Genomic DNA, 17,213 nt, shown 5'->3' on the forward strand with positions numbered 1-17,213 from the left:
CAGAAAAGCAAACAGAAAATCAAGAGAGGAAATCACAAAATAAATTCTATGGTTGGGAGAAGGGGGGGGGCTGTGAACACACAACAAAGGAACAAACTACACAAACAACTCTGAGACAGCCCAGTCTCCTACAAAAGGAAAGATGATGTTTGGGGACTATCCCCCCACCCTCGCCCCCTGTTCTAGTTCAGATGGTATAACCCAAGAGGCAAGGTGGCGCTTGCTACTGTTATTGCCAGCCATCATGTCTTGTGTCGTTATTATACAAACACATGACGGAAGTACAACAGAGCATGAAAGCAACGCATTCTCGCCGTATGTAATCAACTCTTCTCATGCGTAGCGAGGCTACCCCCCTCACCCCTCCCCGCAAATGAGCATTTGCTCTGGAGCAAATTGTAGCGTTCACACGTACCATTTTACATCGGTGCTGCCCCGCAAACGAGCATTTGCTCAGGGAGGTGGTTTAAAAATTTGCTCCTGAGTAAGTTGTTTTCAGGGGGTACACCGGTGTAACTTTGCACGTGTGACCGCTCTACTGGAGTAGCACCGGAGCAAATGTTGCCGTGTGTATAGCCCTAGATGTAGTAAATATTTACATGGGTATATTTTGTGATATTACATTCTTGTGACCTGTTACTGTTAAATTTCTGCTGAAAAATCTTTTTTTTTTTTTTTTGCTGCTGAAAATTCTAATTGTCTTGCATTCTACTTAAGCTTTTGGTGACAATTTGACCCTGGAATGGATTCATTTAATTTGAAATGGTTTCTACAGAAGTAAGTATTTTGGACCAGTGCCTCGGAATGGATTGTTTGACTCTCAAGTTCAACTGCAGTTATGGCAAGTCTACAAGACCCACATCCAGAGGATTTTACTCTCTTAGGCTTGTAAAGCGGGATGTTGCAAATAAATAAACAAACAAATAAATAAAGAAATAAATATATAAAGTCTAAAATTTTGAATCGAAATTATATGTCATTTAAACATAATTGTGGAAAAGTGTGTGTGTGTGTGTATACAGTATATATATATATATTAGAGCTGTCAGTTTAGCGTGTTTTAATTGCCATTAATTTAAATGAATTTTAACGGGATTAATTTTTTTCTCGCGAGATTAATGCGGCACACGTCACAGCGGATGTTACGTTCCTCTATAAATAAACCAGAAACAAAACAACAAGTGCGCTGCACAGGTCCACGCACGTTTGTTTTGCCAGCCACGGCAGCGCGAGACACGAAAACGGATACTTAAAGAGTTTATGAACGGAAAGTTCACTTTTAAAAAGTTGCCAGATTGTTCCACTGACAAAAGTTACCTGTATCATACAGGTATACAATGTATGCCACTGACGCGATTACTTGTTACTTGTTTGGAACTATTTTCTGTGGAAGGTTACAGTGTTCCGTGTCCATATAAATAGAGCGGGTGGAGCTTCTCTGTGTTCGTCTGACAGTGACAGTGCGCTGAAGAGGTGACATGACAATGAAAGTTCAGCAGTGCAGTGGTAGCGACCTCGCAAAAATAAAACGTCTCCAGTGTTGTCATCGAACAAAGTGTAATCCGAAATGATGTCTACACAAAACTGTAGAGAGACTTCCGCGCAAGAAGGACCAACAGAATCAACATGGCTTAAATCCACGATAGGCTGAGTACTAATTTTCCTTAGATGTGCACTTTATAATGTTACATTGCTCTGTTTTGATTCTATAAAAAGAGCAGTTAAAGGAGCTGTTGTGTGACAAAATATTTTTCACTGTTGTTGATGGACAGTAATATTGTGTGAGAGATTATGTGTGAATAACTGCTCCAAGTGAAAAATGTTTATGTAAAATTGAAAATCGAAATTGTTATTTCAGTCAATATTTGCATTTTGCACATAGAAAACTGATGAGTCCATGTTTCCATTAAAATGGGGGAGAAATAGGACAAAAAAATATAAAAGGAAATTCAGAAACGATAAAAAATGGGTGAGTAATCACGATTAATTTTTAGTGAATTTGAGTTAATTATGACAGTTGCGTTTTTAATTAGATAAAATATTTTCATCGTTTGACAGCTCAAATTATATATATATATACAGTATATACTGGATATATACTGCATATATATATAGCATTACAATTCGATTACTGTTTTGACACCACATCTCTTTTTTTTCCTATTCCATTTATAAGACCAGACATCCTCTTGTTACACTCCACATAAATTTGGATGGAGAGGTCTTTAAAAAGCTACTTCTATTATTTCTTTTTTCTTCATTTTTACAGACACAAAGGGACTTGGGAAAGGTGAGTACAAAGATGTCCTTATGAAGCAGCCTTGGTTTCATCTAATTAGAATGTAAATGTACTGTGAGCTGGAAATGGATCACAAAGGATAGACATGGTTGGTTGGTCTCTGGTCGTGGGTTCCAGCTGCGTAGCGACTTTTCGCAGTTGGCTTCCGTGCTAACGTCCGCGGTTAGCTTCCGTGCTAACCAGCTAGCGTTTCGTCCAGCCCCCTCTTCACGTCGCCAATTTCTACACACGCACTGCCACCGTGTTTCGCTCTGTTCTTTACTTTCAAATGTGGGAATGCTTCACACGAGAGAAATGTTGACTTTACTGTTGCTGTTGCTGCTCCTTCTTTCCGCTCGGCAATGTGTAGCAACTCACGTGACGTGACATCGGCATTTAGATTTTGCAGAGACTAGATTAATGATGACACTACGTGTTGGAGAGATTGCCTTTTTGAGAGCATCTTGGCAACGAACGAATTGTGATTTACCACAATCAACGAAAGCGGTTACCTCTGTGGTAATTAACAAGAAAGATGAGCATTGGTGGGATCTGGACACCAGAAACAACCATTCACTGCATTAGAGGCAAGAACACAACAACATCACGAATCAACTCTTTGCACTAAACCTCAACTTAGTGCTACGCGGTTGAAATCCTCTCACCTCTCAGGAATTCCTCATTGGGGGCAGATGCCATGAACTGAACAGGAAAGACCAAACAAAACCAAAGCTTGAACAGAGACAGCAGTGAGATGGGAGGGGGGAAGAAAAAAAAAGAAGAGAGCAGAATGGAATAAATTGAAGCTGATCCGGTACTCTGCATTCTGAGGAGCCCCCATTTGCATATCTGTGCAGCAGTGCAGAGGGAGAAATGTGTCGGTACTGACAGCAAGCTGCATATCTTAAACCTCCGCTGACACCCCTGCAGGCACTATCCTCACAAACACTGATATAGAGGGAACACCAAATCTGCACACTCTCCACATACAAGCGCGCACACACTCGAGGTCAGGATGGAAAGCTTTGTGTATTGCTTTGTCCCTGCACGGTGAAGTACAGAGGTGCCTGTTGTTTAACATTCAGCTCAAGTACAAGACTAATCTCTAGGGAAAGGAGCCAATGCGCCAGGCCGTTCACCCACGAATCCCAGACAAAACTAGTCGCATGTGTATAAATAGGTATGTATCCTAATAGAGCAGGGTTTGTAAGTCATGTTACAAGATTAAAAAAAGACATGCTGCATGAGACATTTAGGCATGACCAATATGGGGGAAGACAGGATAAAAGGATCACAGAGATACTGTACCATGCATATATTGTTAAAAGCATAGGCTCAGGGGAGACCAGTGTGAGTCCACTGATCCAAATCTGCTTCCATTTACAGCTCTTCAGCTTCTTCCTCAAAGTGATTGAGCAGCTATACCGTAGCGAAAAAACAGTGAGGCAATGTAACAGGGATAATAACAGATTCTACTCCGTATTGATTGTACAGGCTTCTCAGATAAATCACAGACACGGGAACGGAACCTTCCTGAATTATTAATGACACCATTTTTAGGACATGCAGAGATGCGCAATAAGTCCTTTCATAGCATTTGGATTTCAAATATTTAACATCCTCTTGTGGATTGAGCCAAATCTCAGACAGCTTTATTTGACAAGACATGATAGTGATGTATAATATTTGGAGGGGGCAGTCACATTCAAAGACTTTCTTCATGCAGTTCGTTATTAACAGCCACCGGGTGACTTGATGTGGTCTTGCTTCGGCAAAAATGCATCTTATTTGTATCATACTTTTTGAAAGACTGATTGGTCTTCCACTAGTCTAGCATTCCTCTTTTTGTGTCTGCTCTGTGTGGGGGAGGAGTACAAGCACAAACCCTGGCAGCCGCGACTCCCACTGCACATAATTCTTAGTACTTTGGATAGAGGCCCATGCCAAATGTTACAGTATATGCGTGAGTGTGCCTTAGCAGTTGGAGGGGGATATAGCAAGTGGAATATAATTAACAGCTGGGGTTTAAAAAGTGATCAACTTTGTTTACCGATATTTCCCAATGAATACTTAAGCATGCTGCATCTTTTCATTCGACACTAGCGGGCTACGTTGCTTAGGACAAACACCGTGAACAGTAAATAATCTGAGGATTGATTCCCTTGGGACTGGTTAAGTAGCTCATTTGCTTAAGGTTAATTTAGCTCAAGGTTATGGTTACATCAGTGCAGGTTGGCTGGCTATAAAACCGAGAGAAGGAAAAATGCTGAAGGGACTGCCAAATGTCAGAATATATCCTGTCTACTGACGGTTGAGAAATGGCGAGCAGAGAAGGTGAAGTGGTGAGGGACGGAGTACAGTATATATTACAAAGTAGATGTACTTGCCCTTGTTACTGCACAAATGTGTGCGGGGGAAAGGAGAAATGGAAGTCATGGAAGCCGCAACTCCGTTAAAAAGCTACTTGGCATGCTGAAGGCACGATGACATTAATCCAGCCGAACTCACGCAATCGTTTCCAATGACAGATGTAACATGATGGCATCATAAAAATGGAAAGTGAGCCATGTTATTCACATTTCAACAGTCAAAACGGGGGCACATACTGGAAATAATCTAAAAGTAAATGTAGCCTCAAACGTGTGTGCGGGACTAATAAGCTTAAGAAAGCACACAAATGATCAATGGTTTTGCTACAAGGACTGCCAACAATTCAGGGAGACCTGTGCAGTCGATATACAAACATTTCCTACACTGGAGCAACGCTGTTACTCAAGCAAAGACACACTTCAAACAGATGCAGAGCAAATAAACAGGCAGCTGAGGGAAAGAAGCAAAGCCTCTTTGTGATTAACAGTGAGCTGTCGTGTCTTGTGATAATACTTAAAGAGGATAACACTTCAATCAAGCGGCCCGCGATGAAGGTGGTAGGTGTTTGTAATTACGAAAATATGCCAAAGCATGCAATTAGCTCCATTATATGTGTCATTTGTTAACTTAGCGGTGTTCGGTGTCACACGGTAATTACCCCCAAGCACTGTAGGCATGTGACAAATGCTTTGTGCTCGCTTACCAAATGAGCACAAGCCCCTTTATCATGATTTCAAACACTGTGACAAGCGACGGTAACATTTTCATGTTTGTTTGAGCTGGTTCAGGAATCATTTGTTTTGAACACAAAATTCTCCACAGATTCAAAGCATCTTTTTTACGGTTTTATCAATGCAGACAATTCTGGAAAATAATCATCTCTAAATACGGGTGGATGGGTGTACAATCAATGTGCCTCATCCGCTATTTGTCTCCTTCAGCAACGAAGCAGGCTAAAGCAGTGTGGTAGCTGATGCTATAGATTTTTCTTTTCATTGGAGAGAGGGGGCTGGGAAACACAGAGGAGGTTTGGCTAATGATGGAAATTTTTGGAGTGGCTTCAGTGCTCGACCAGTGAGTTGCATTAATGGAGCCTTTAGCCTGATAAATTATATATATCGTTATGTTGGACCCGGTGTAAGAAGAGCAAAGGGGCTACTCTTGAAGCAACACAAGTAGTGATGGCTGAAGCCCAGCTGATGCTAAGCGATGCAATTCAAATCAGACTGCAATTGCCATTATCAAGTCTGACGAGTACGGGCCAAAACAACCTCTCTCTTCAGTTACTAACCAAAGTGGTAAAGTAGTGGAACGTAGACAGAATCTAGTGCGTTGACTGGCCAATAGACTATCATCAATATCGTTATACGATGAAGTCAAAACACAAACCTGAGTGCTGTACATAAAGTACAAAGAATTTCAACTGAGTATTAAAGCCATGTGCGGTTCTTGTTGGCAAACATATTGTTAGGAAGTAGCACTGTACAATCTCCATCTCTGTATTTGTCTTTTAAATAATTAGTGTGTCACTTGGGAAGGTGTGGGGGAGGGGGCGGGAGGGACGTTCTGCAGTATACTGTATTGCATTGTTCTCTCATCTCTCATGCTACAGTGTCAATATATATTCATCAATACTGTCACAAGGATGTACATTACTCGGCAAAATACCCATGGAAACACATCACGTTAAACAACAGATTGCTTCACAACCTGCTGCTCCATTCACTTGATTTGCCAGTTTGAGAGACGACAATAGTTTTAACATTCTTTTAGCGTGTTCATAAGCTTGGGTTAAAAACATGCTATATTGTGACAGTTTCACTGAAGCGAGAAGAATGCATGTCTGCTGAGTTCAATGCAATCAGGAACTTTGTGTCATTTTATACAATGCTGCTTGTTCTTCAAAGCTGACAGAAACATACCGCAATTTCCGATTATTTCAGAAAAAAATCTTAATTTGTACCCAGTATTGTACAAGGTTCAATAAAAACATTTATCAGTACCTCGAGGTTTTAATAAAGGCAATTGCATTGCAATATAATTCATGTCTAATGTTACAAATGTATGCAATATAAAATGTATATAATTTAGTACGTTGTCTGGCTCTGTTGCAGACATTTAAGCAGTACGACTAAGAGCTGAGTTGTCTGCTTGACACCATAAAGGAATCTCAGTTTGAGCCGCACAGGGGTTGACAAATGTGCTTTGGAAAAGGGGCTGTGACTTGAGCCTTAGCGTAAATAGACATCAGTGTACATACTGCTTTGCTAAATTTGAAGACAAATATGCTCACACAATTACAATCCGTACACAAACACAATTTCATGTCTGTCACAATATAATTAAAGAGAATTAATAAAGGAACACTGAAAACGATAGATTATGGACTTGTTGGCATATCTCCAGGAATAGATTTATTTGTGGGGGGTGGGGGGGTTGCCTGCTGTGTGGCTTAGATCCAATATTTTGACACGTACTTATAACAAGGTTCTGGTGTGAAATTCGCCAAACCTCTCCTCTTTCCTCTCCCAAGAAAATTACTTTGGTAATCAATCCCTCAACTACGTGCTACAATTATTTATACATTTCCACTTGACTAACATGATTTAATAGACCCTCGTGATGGGTGAGGAGATTGGTTGTTCCTGTCGGTCGTCTCAATCGTCACTTTGAAAAAGTGGTCAGATATTTGAAAAACACTTTCGAAAAACATATCAATATAACAAAAGCTACGTGCGGGAGGTTGTTGTCCAGATTAATGGGCCACAATAAAAACACAATTTCACACTCAGTTCATCTTAACGACCAAAGTATGCAAATGAGACAGATAATTCAGCTGCATAAAAACATGGAGGTAGATAACAGAGCAGGAGAGGAAAAATAAAAGAAAAGGTGAACATCGCTTTTCTCTGTGAAAACAGATTAAATGCAGACATTGTGTTAGTGCTGATTAGATCAAAAAATAATCGCAAAAAATGTCCTTGAATGTCTAGACTTGGAGATGCATTTCCACTGTCAACACCAGAGACCCAAACCGTCTTGACACTTGTTTAGCAAGCGCTTGACTGGAAATGAAGATGATGGCAGGCCAACTAAAAAACAAACCATGCAAGATTATCATGATGCGGAAGATGTCAACACTGTGAAGTGCTTTCGCAAGAAACCGAAAAGCAAGAAAACACAGTAATATATTGTAGCTTACAAATATTGATTCCACGTTTCATGCAGTTACAGATAGGTGAACAGACTTAACAATTTTCAAAATGCTCCTCAATTGCAATGAACGACTTGTGATATTTCTTGAATATCTATTTTATTGAGTGATTGTTGCGAATGTAATGTGCTTAGATTTTTTGATAATTGATAAGAAAATTCATCAACATATCTGGAATTACTGAAATAATTAAATGCTGCTGGTTTTGCCTGCCGATTTTTAACAACATCTGGCTGTGGAAGACAAATTCTTGTTAAGATCAAGTAACAGTCAAGGAGAGACCCTTGACACAAGTGAGTTAATTTGTCTTGCATATTGTATATAATATGGCAAGATTCACCAAACAGCCTAAAAATTTCTCCTTTCTTCATGACTGTACATATTTGTGTAGATATGGACTCGTGCAGCATCAGATTAACCGGAAAATAAGAGGAAGTTTAGCCTCCGGATCTGATTGTAAAGTGGGTCAACTATGCTCCTGGAGAATTTAACAAGCTGCTGGAGGAATGCAGCAGCCCACTTGATAATTAGCAGCAAAAGGAAGGCGAGCTTGAATGGGGGGCCGGGGTGGGGGTGGGGGCCGTCACATTCAGGAGTGCCATCAAGATGAGAGAATGTTTGGCGATGAAGATGTATTGGACTATTTCTACAACACATTTTAATAATTTATCTTTAGAGTCTTGAAGCTAAACCATTGGGATGTAGTATTGTTTTATATTGCTTCTGCTCTTTCGAGGCAGCAAAGCCGCTTGATTTGTGTGTCGACGAAAATGATTAGAGAGGCAATCTTTTTTATGTCCTATGGTAAAACACTTTGATTATTCTCTGTGTAGCTCCACTCATTGCTGGCTCATCGACAAAAAAACAAAAAAAAAATCAAGTCGTGGCCATAGGTTTATGAACGAGATCTAAGACATTAATTAAGATGAAAGACGAGACAATTCAAAATAACGAGGCCCGTGGTTGTGTCGTGGTTCATGGAGGTGACATTCGTGCAGCTGGCATGGGATTAATCCTCACTCAGCATTCATAGCCAATTGCAACATGCCTGGCAACTCGTCCAGGGTGTGGTCCAACTTTTAACTCAAATTGTGATGACGCAGAAAATTGACTGAATATGGCTCCTTCATGACGAGACAAGGTGTGAATTTTGTTGATGAGACGAGACAGAACAAATATGTTCGTTTGTGTGTGAATATCAATTCATGAGCCGATGTGTGTTTGCTTCCTGATGAGCTTATGTGTATGAGCATGTTGTAATACAGGGACTTGAGGCTAGTGAGTTTCGAAAATATGGAGGGAAATGTTGCATTTTAGAGCTGTCGCTGCCCCTTCTAAACACACGCACACACAAAACAAAAACTAACAAACCCAAAAGTCCTGATACTTTATATTTGTAGCCATTGCTTGAGTGGAAGATGAAAAAAATTGTAAAAGGTGGGTACTAGTCATGTGATTATTAAGCCGTTTCATTTTTTTTGTTTGATAGCGAAGGCCATTCTACATTCTTAACGGTAGGTAGTATTCTTTCACAGTTATGACATTTATTATGAACTTTTAAAATATACAGTAAATCATTAGTATTAATTAGAAAACGTGAATAAAACTAGACAAAAACCGTTTACATACATAGCAGAGATGACAAGACCACACCCTGACCTTGATACCGTGAAGATATTGTCTCGTGAGATTTTGACTGCATCTCTAGTGATTAGGATCCAGTTTGGCCATGTACGAGTACTGTAGTTCACTGCAAAAGCTCAAACAGGGGAACACAGTGCAAACTTTTAGATTTTTTAAATTTTAAACAATATTTTCATCCAGAAGGACAAAGATTTGGTACGAGCGCAAATAGTGTTTCAAAGTGCCATCATTACTGAACTGACATGCTGTATACTGTATATGACTGTATGTGTTTTGTTTTGACAACATCGCTGCCTGTACACAAAACCTTTCAGAGACATAGGTATTAGCTGCATTTTAAATCACATTCTTCATCCATATATTCCTGATATGTGGATAACTTACTGTAGATCCTATCATCTACAGCAGGGGTCGATTTGGTCGAGAACAGATGTTCAAAAACCGAGGTTTGACTGTATGGCTCTTTTGACGGCTACGTCTGGCTCGCTGACAAATCTTTAATTATTTTTTTAAAAATCGTTTGGCATCCTTTGGCATGCGCGAACCGGCGACTAGAAAGCTGGTTCACGGCAATTTTAGCGGGAAAGTACATGTCGTTGTGTGTATTTATCCATCTATCAATCACATCGGCAACTCGGATGAAGTAGAGACACTGTTCAAGTGGGGTTGCCGTGAATAAATCAAAAATAGCGGCCGATTTGCGCATGTGCGTGAGATCAGGAAATAAACTTCCCTCGTTGTAATCGCATTATCAGCTAATTTTAGAAACCCTTTCGAGAAGATGGCTAAAAGAAAAAAAGACGAAGAGTATCGTACTTTTCAGCAGGAATGGACAGAGGAATTTGCCTTTATGGAGACAGCAGGTTCCGAAAATCTGGCGATAAAATTGCACTGATGAAAAGATCCAATATAACGCGGCATTCGACAGTTGCCACACTACATTTGCATCGAAATATCCTGCGGGGGACAGCAGGAAGAAAGCATGTTAAGAGCTACTATCAACGTGCAAGCTAGTCAGCAGCAACTCCGTGTTTGGACCCAATAAGGTGACTGGAATTCGGCTAGTTTTGCTGCCGCGTTCGCAATTGTGAGAAACGTAAAGCCTTTCATGGATGGGGAGTACACCAAGGCATTCATGCTTGATGTTGCCAATGAATTTTTTGACGACTTTTCGGACAAAGACAAGATAATTAAACGGATAAAAGACATGCCTGTCGGCAAGAACTGTTCACGACTGCACTGTCATGATGTCAAATCAAATCGAGGCAAGTCAAGTGAAGGACATAAATGCGGCACCTGTTTTTTCTCTCGCCTTGTAAAAGTCAATGGATGTAAAGCAATTTATCCCAGTTCAGCGTGATTGCAAGGTATGTCGTCGGTGACACACTTCATGAGGAAAGTCTTGCAGTTTTGACTATGAAAGGGAATACAAAAGGGGAGGATTTATTCAAGTCCTTCACCGAGTTCGCTCAAGAAATAAAAAATCTACCAATGGATAAATTTGTTTCGGTGTGCACTGACGGTGCTACGTGCATTGTGGGGAAACGGAGCATGAAGTTTTCACTGCATCCTACATCAGGAGGCGTTCTGTGCTCAGATGTGTGGCAAGCAGCTTGGAGAGGTGATGTCGCTGGTCGTTCGGGTGGTCAACTTTATTGTTGCTCGAGCTTTAAATGATCGCCAGTTTAAAACACTGCTGAATGAAGTTGGGAATAATTATCCTGCTCTGCTTCTGCACAGCAACATGCGTTGGTTGTCAAGGGGGAAGGTGCTCAGCCGTTTTGCGGCTTGTCTGAGCGAAATCCGGACTTTTCTTGGAAAGAAAAATGTCGAGCATCCCGAGTTAGCTGACACTGAGTGGCTCCTGACGTTCTACTATCTCATGTGAAAATGCAAGGCATTGGAAATACAATATTATCCCTGCAACAAGAAGTGTTTGCATTTGAAAACAATCTACAACTCTTCATTGCCGACATTGAAACAGGTCGTTTGCTACACTTTGAAAAACTGGGAGAGTTTAAAGAGGCATGCACAGCAAGTGACCCTGCTCAATATATTGATCTTCAGCAGCTAGCAGGATTCACATCTAATCTCCTGCAGTCATTCGAAGCGCGCTTTGGAGAATATCGCGAGCACCGTCGTCTTTTTAAGTTCATAGCCCATCCGCTCGAGTGTGCAAAGGACAGCGCTGACCTGAGTTGTTACATCCCTGGTGTCTCAGTCAGCGATTTTGAGTTACAAGCTGCTGACCTGAAGGCTTCAGACATGTGGGTGAATAAGTTCAAGTCTTTGAATGAAGATTTGGAAAGACTTGAACGACAGCAAGCAGAGTTGGCGAGCCAACACAAGTAGGGAGAAATGAAAAAACTTAAATCCGCAGACCAGCTGATTGTAAAAACTTGGAACGAGCGTCCCGTCACATACCACGCACTGCAGCGTGTGAGTATTGCTGTACTGACAATGTTTGGCTCTACCAACACATGTGAGCAATCTTTCTCACATCTAACGAACATTAAGACCAACTTACGATCACGTTTAACGGACGGAAGTCTCAACGCTTGCATGAAGCTTAACCTCACCAAGTATCAACCAGACTACAAAGCCATCAGCAAAACCATGCAGCTCCAGAAGTCACTTTTTTTTCTCCCCCTCTCCCTCCCTTGTGTTTTCTTTCTGACCTCCGGGTTGAGTGAACGCTGGCGCGTTTTGGCTGCCGCTGCTCAACATGTATTGTTTTGTGGTTTTTGGAATTGTCCTTGGGTGTCTTGAAAGGCGCTTATAAATAAAATGTATTATTATTATTATTAAATTACACAAAATGCACGTTACTTGTATTTTTAGTTTTAAACATATTGTATGGCTCGCACGGAATTACATACAATTAAAAATATGTGGTGTTTATGGATCTCTCAGCCAAAAAGGTTCCCGTCCCCCGATCTACTGTAAATTAATTCGTGACTGAAACCGGGGCGTACATTCCAGAAAGAAATAAAATTGTTGTCCAAAAATACAAATAATATGTTAAGTTTAGGGCGGCCCGGTGATCGACTGGTTAGCACGTCGGCCTCACAGTGCAGAGGTGAATGGATGGCTGGATGTCAAGTATAACACATTTTGTGAATAATTCTGTCATTTTTGTCCGTGTTTACATTTCCACACTCTCAATTTGCCTGACCTAACATTAGCATTGATCCTATTCCTATCGTTTCATTTTCCTCTTTCTCAGTCTGCTTGCAGAGACTCAGTAACAACCCCCAACGGGGAGCTGGCAATCTCGCATGAAAAGGCTTTTCAAGTGGCATGCTGCTCAAACACATGCACATACAAATTTGAGCTAAACAATGATTAATACATGTTTAATGTGGCAAGTGGAGGAAGAAAGACAAGAATTGAGTCAACACAGAGAATTATTTACTTGGCTTCGTGTTTTCTCGCTATTGCAAAGGAATTTATAATCCGGTAGAGGGCTAACTAACCATGCTTCATGAACCTGGAATGAGGATCAAACAGATGTGCTTAATCTGATAACAGTGTTGGCTTTGTTTTGGTATGAACATCAAACCATTGACATTGAATCCAATGTGCTTTTTTTCTTTCTGAAGGAAAAAAAATAAACTGTTGTCCTGTGGCTGAAAGCGGCTCGTCATCAAACTAATTCCATTTTATTGAACAACACCTAAAAAGGCTGAATGATCCCAACAATCAATATTGAAGACTTACTATATGAAAATGTTCTAAAGCACTCACATTTGGAAACGTCTTAAGAAGGCAACAATGAGATGATCTAAGCAAATGCAAAATTCATTATTTGATAATGAATGTTCAAAAAATGCTTGTACTGCAGGCTTTATTCTGGGAAAGAGAAGCCTGTCGTGTTTCCAGTGCACACTAGTGTAAATGCTGCAAGATCAAGCTAAAGCAATTCTCCAGAGAGCTCTGGGGTTCCATCAACAGCAATTATAACCATATGGGAGACAACCTACATATTCTTCCTGCTATTTGCATACAAGGGCAAACAATATCGTTTTTCTTGATTCCTCCTCCTCTGTTGCCAAAATTCTCTAACACAGTATGTCGAATGGAATTTTGCCCAAAGAGTATTGATCATGATACTGCCACGGTATTACCCAGAACACCCTTTTACAGCCTAACTTCTGCGCAATTCTAAACAATGGGACCAATTTTTAGGTATCTCTCTTTTCTTTGGGCCTTGCCAAGTCCTTCTTGTTTCATTGTACACTGTGTTGATTTGATGGCAAGCTGCTTTCCTCACCTGAGCCACAGGATGGTGAACCAGAATTTCATCAAAGCTGTCCAGATTATTTTCTTCATAGCCTCACTGAACTCTTCCCCCGTCTGGGTTTTTGCCCTGGCAAGCACCAAAGCTGCATTTCGCTTGGCCTGCACTGGCGGTACCCATCACCTGTCTCTGGAGAGCCATAGGCCAAAAAGCCTCAACGGGAGTCTTTCTTCAGCTTGAAGGTGTCCCTTCACCGCTGATGTACACTTGCTTGACGTCTCACTGGCAGTCTTGAGCACCCACTCCAAGGAGTCCAAAAAGGGAAGGTACTTCGAGCGGCCATTTGTTGAATAGGCACAAACAACAGTGAAGGACACCCCTCAACCACAAGTTGAGGGAGGCTTCCACTTTTTTCCATTGAGGTGAACCTTAAGATTTAGCCATTACGGTATGTTTACGGATGGTGTTACGTAAACTTTGCAAGGTACAGTACGCTCTAATGGACCTCCAAATTATCAGAGAGGTTTATTTATTTTTAAATCAGTACCTTGCGTACTATGTGTCTTTGCCTTTTCCACTAACAAAGGAAACAACCATCTTTTCAAACTGGAATACAAACTCTCGGGATGTTTTGTGTTCAAAACCACATGGAAGACATGCCGAGCTCTGGTCAGCGTTTGTTAACCTAATCAAGTAGTTATCCCTTTTATAAATGGTTCATAACTTAATTAGTCACCATGAAAGGAAGAAAATAAAAGAAGAGAATGGTGCATTGATGAAGTTTGCTTTACTTAAAACCCTTTCCGACCCTTTTCAAGTACAATCAATATAAAATGAGGAGCTGGGATTAAATGTGTGGCGTGAAAAGACATCTAAATATGTCTTTGGGAGTGAATGACTTTTAAAATGTTAATGTTTTCTAGTTTTGACCAAAGCAGGAGGGATTGGAGACAAAATATACTGACGTAGTGTGAGACCTTTTGTGTATAATATCCCATATAGACAAGAAACTGGCATACTGGCGATCGATTCAACTATGTTTACTGAGTGGAATAAAATCTGACATCATAAAAGAAAAAACAATCACCAAAAAAAAACCAAGCAAGCCTATTAAACTGACACTTTATAGTGTGGCTATAAAAAGTCTAAATTCTTGAAGATTGAGTGGGTCTTCGAAGATCAGTCATCAGTCAAAATGCTCTGAAAAAAGCTGACAGTGAATGAGTTAAATGAAAAGGTAAATATTTTTTAATATAATAATAATCGTCATCATCACAATAAGGACATTAATAATTGTATTAAAAACATTTGTATGAGCCTGTATCGACCTGTTATATCTACTGCATAAAGGCAAAAAAAATGCACTTCCTGTGCTACGTCATATGTAAAATATTTCTGCAATAAATAAAGGGCAGGGGAATAGATACCATTGCATGATCGGGTCATGAACCATTTTCTTGGTCAGCCAACACTAATGTTTCCAGGTCAGCACTGATCCAACTCTTCAGTCCAAACACTGATGATATAATAACACTGCAAAGTAAAATAATAAAGTAACACAGGAAGCCATTTTACCATATCACCATCTTTCCAGGCAGCTTATTTTCCCGACCACCCATTACTTGCTGCCTTGCCTCATTAGCATTACAAATACCACCTCGAGCAAAAACAGCGATGGCAGCAAAAGAAATAGGACAGAATTAACAGATTATGTAAGAAGTGTAGAGAAGTGGAGAGAACAGTGTGTGTAGCAAATGGGAACTGGCTAAGAGCATATTGTAAAGTAGATAATACCTTACACTTGATATTCTTAGATTACGTGCTTATCTACATCCTTGGCTGTAACAATCTCATAGGAAATCAAAAGTACAAATTCAACTATAGCAAGTCATATTCAAGAAGGCTTGAACTGTGACCTGCGCGCGTGCATACATATTATATACAGTATATATATATATACAGTATATATATATATATATATATATATATATATATATATATATATATATATATATATATTAGAGCTGTCAAACAATTAAAATATTTAACACGTAAGCTTGAAGCATACGGTAGCATGCCGAGATATACAAATACAAGCTAAAACACGTTTTTAAAAAGGCAACGAAAGCAGAACTGAGTTCGGATGCATTTTATTTAGCCATCGTACAATGTTCTCACGTTTTTCGATCAATCATCACCCAGAAATCCATCAAAGTCCTCATCCTCTGTATCAGAAGCAGAGGACTGCAAATCCCAGTTGTCATTGAACGCATCACATGCTAAAGTGTGTTGCTAAGCATTGCCGAGCGGAAAGAAGGAGCAGCAACAACAAAGTCAACATTTCTCTCGTGTGAAGCTCTCCCACATTTGAAAGTAAAGAACAGAGCAAAACATGGTGGCAGCGTGTGTGTGTGTGTGTGTAGAGAGAATTGAACAATTGTGCAAGTACCGTAATCCATCAAAAACGCCGTGTTCCCTCTTGTTGTCAGAGTCACTCTCATTGCTATGTGGCTCCACAGATATCATGCCGGCTTTGCCAAAAACTCGAACAACAGTGCAAGCAGACACATTCGTCCTAAGCAGCCACAATCCATTCGCAAATTGTGGCGTAACTTGCCTAGCGCTGCCTCTCACTATTTGTGAAGTTGTGTTTGCCATCGATCATCCATTGTTCCCACGCCGTTCGCAGCTTTACTTTGAACGCCCGGTTGATGCCGACGTCCAGCGGTTGGAGTTCTTTAGTCAAGCCTCCGGGAATAACGGCAAGCTCAGAGTTCATTTGCTTGACTTGGTTTTTCACCGCTGCTGTGAGATGGGCACACATGCAAAAAGCATAACCGGTGGCTTTAAAATTGAACTGAGCTTCGTAGGCGTGTCTCTTTGTAGAATTTATTTTCGGGGGTTCTTAGAAACCCAAACCGAAGTTGTTTTGCAACAATGCACATTGCCACACTCTATACAGGTGTTGGTACCTGTTGGTACCATCCCTTTAGCGTCCACTTACACGCCCACCCTTCACCATTGGCGGACTGCTCCCCAGCTTGTCTCTCTCTCTCTCTCTCTCTCTCTCTCTCTCTCTCTCTCTCTCTCTCTCTCTCTCTCTCTCTCTCTCTCTCTCTCTCTCTCTCTCTCTCTCTCTCTCTCTCTCTCTCTCTCTCTCTCTCTCTCTCTCTCTCTCTCTCTCTCTCTCTCTCTCTCTCTCTCTCTCTCTCTCTCTCTCTCTCTCTCTCTCTCTCTCTCTCTCTCTCTCTCTCTCTCTCTCTCTCTCTCTCTCTCTCTCTCTCTCTCTCTCTCTCTCTCTCTCTCTCTCTCTCTCTCTCTCTCTCTCTCTCTCTCTCTCTCTCTCTCTCTCTCTCTCTCTCTCTCTCTCTCTCTCTCTCTCTCTCTCTCTCTCTCTCTCTCTCTCTCTCTCTCTCTCTCTCTATATATATATATATATATATATATATATATATATATATATATAT

General features: G+C 40.6%; 1 protein-coding gene across 5 annotated transcripts in view; it reads right to left on the reverse strand.

Moving 5' to 3' along the window:
* The window catches only part of trip4 (thyroid hormone receptor interactor 4), a 95,495-nt gene that overhangs the window by 19,727 nt on the left and 58,555 nt on the right, over window positions 1-17,213 (reverse strand). The window contains exon 13 of one of the 5 annotated variants that reach the window (XM_052063142.1): window positions 72-16,548. The exons of the other annotated variants lie outside the window; for them this stretch is intronic. Coding sequence (XP_051919102.1) covers window positions 16,364-16,548 — 185 coding nt within the window. The 3' untranslated portion in view covers window positions 72-16,363. Of the gene's footprint in view, window positions 1-71; window positions 16,549-17,213 lie in introns of those variants that run through there. 5 annotated transcript variants of the gene reach the window in all.

This window comes from Hippocampus zosterae, chromosome 4 (genome assembly GCF_025434085.1).
Source record: "Hippocampus zosterae strain Florida chromosome 4, ASM2543408v3, whole genome shotgun sequence".
NCBI lineage: Eukaryota > Metazoa > Chordata > Actinopteri > Syngnathiformes > Syngnathidae > Hippocampus > Hippocampus zosterae.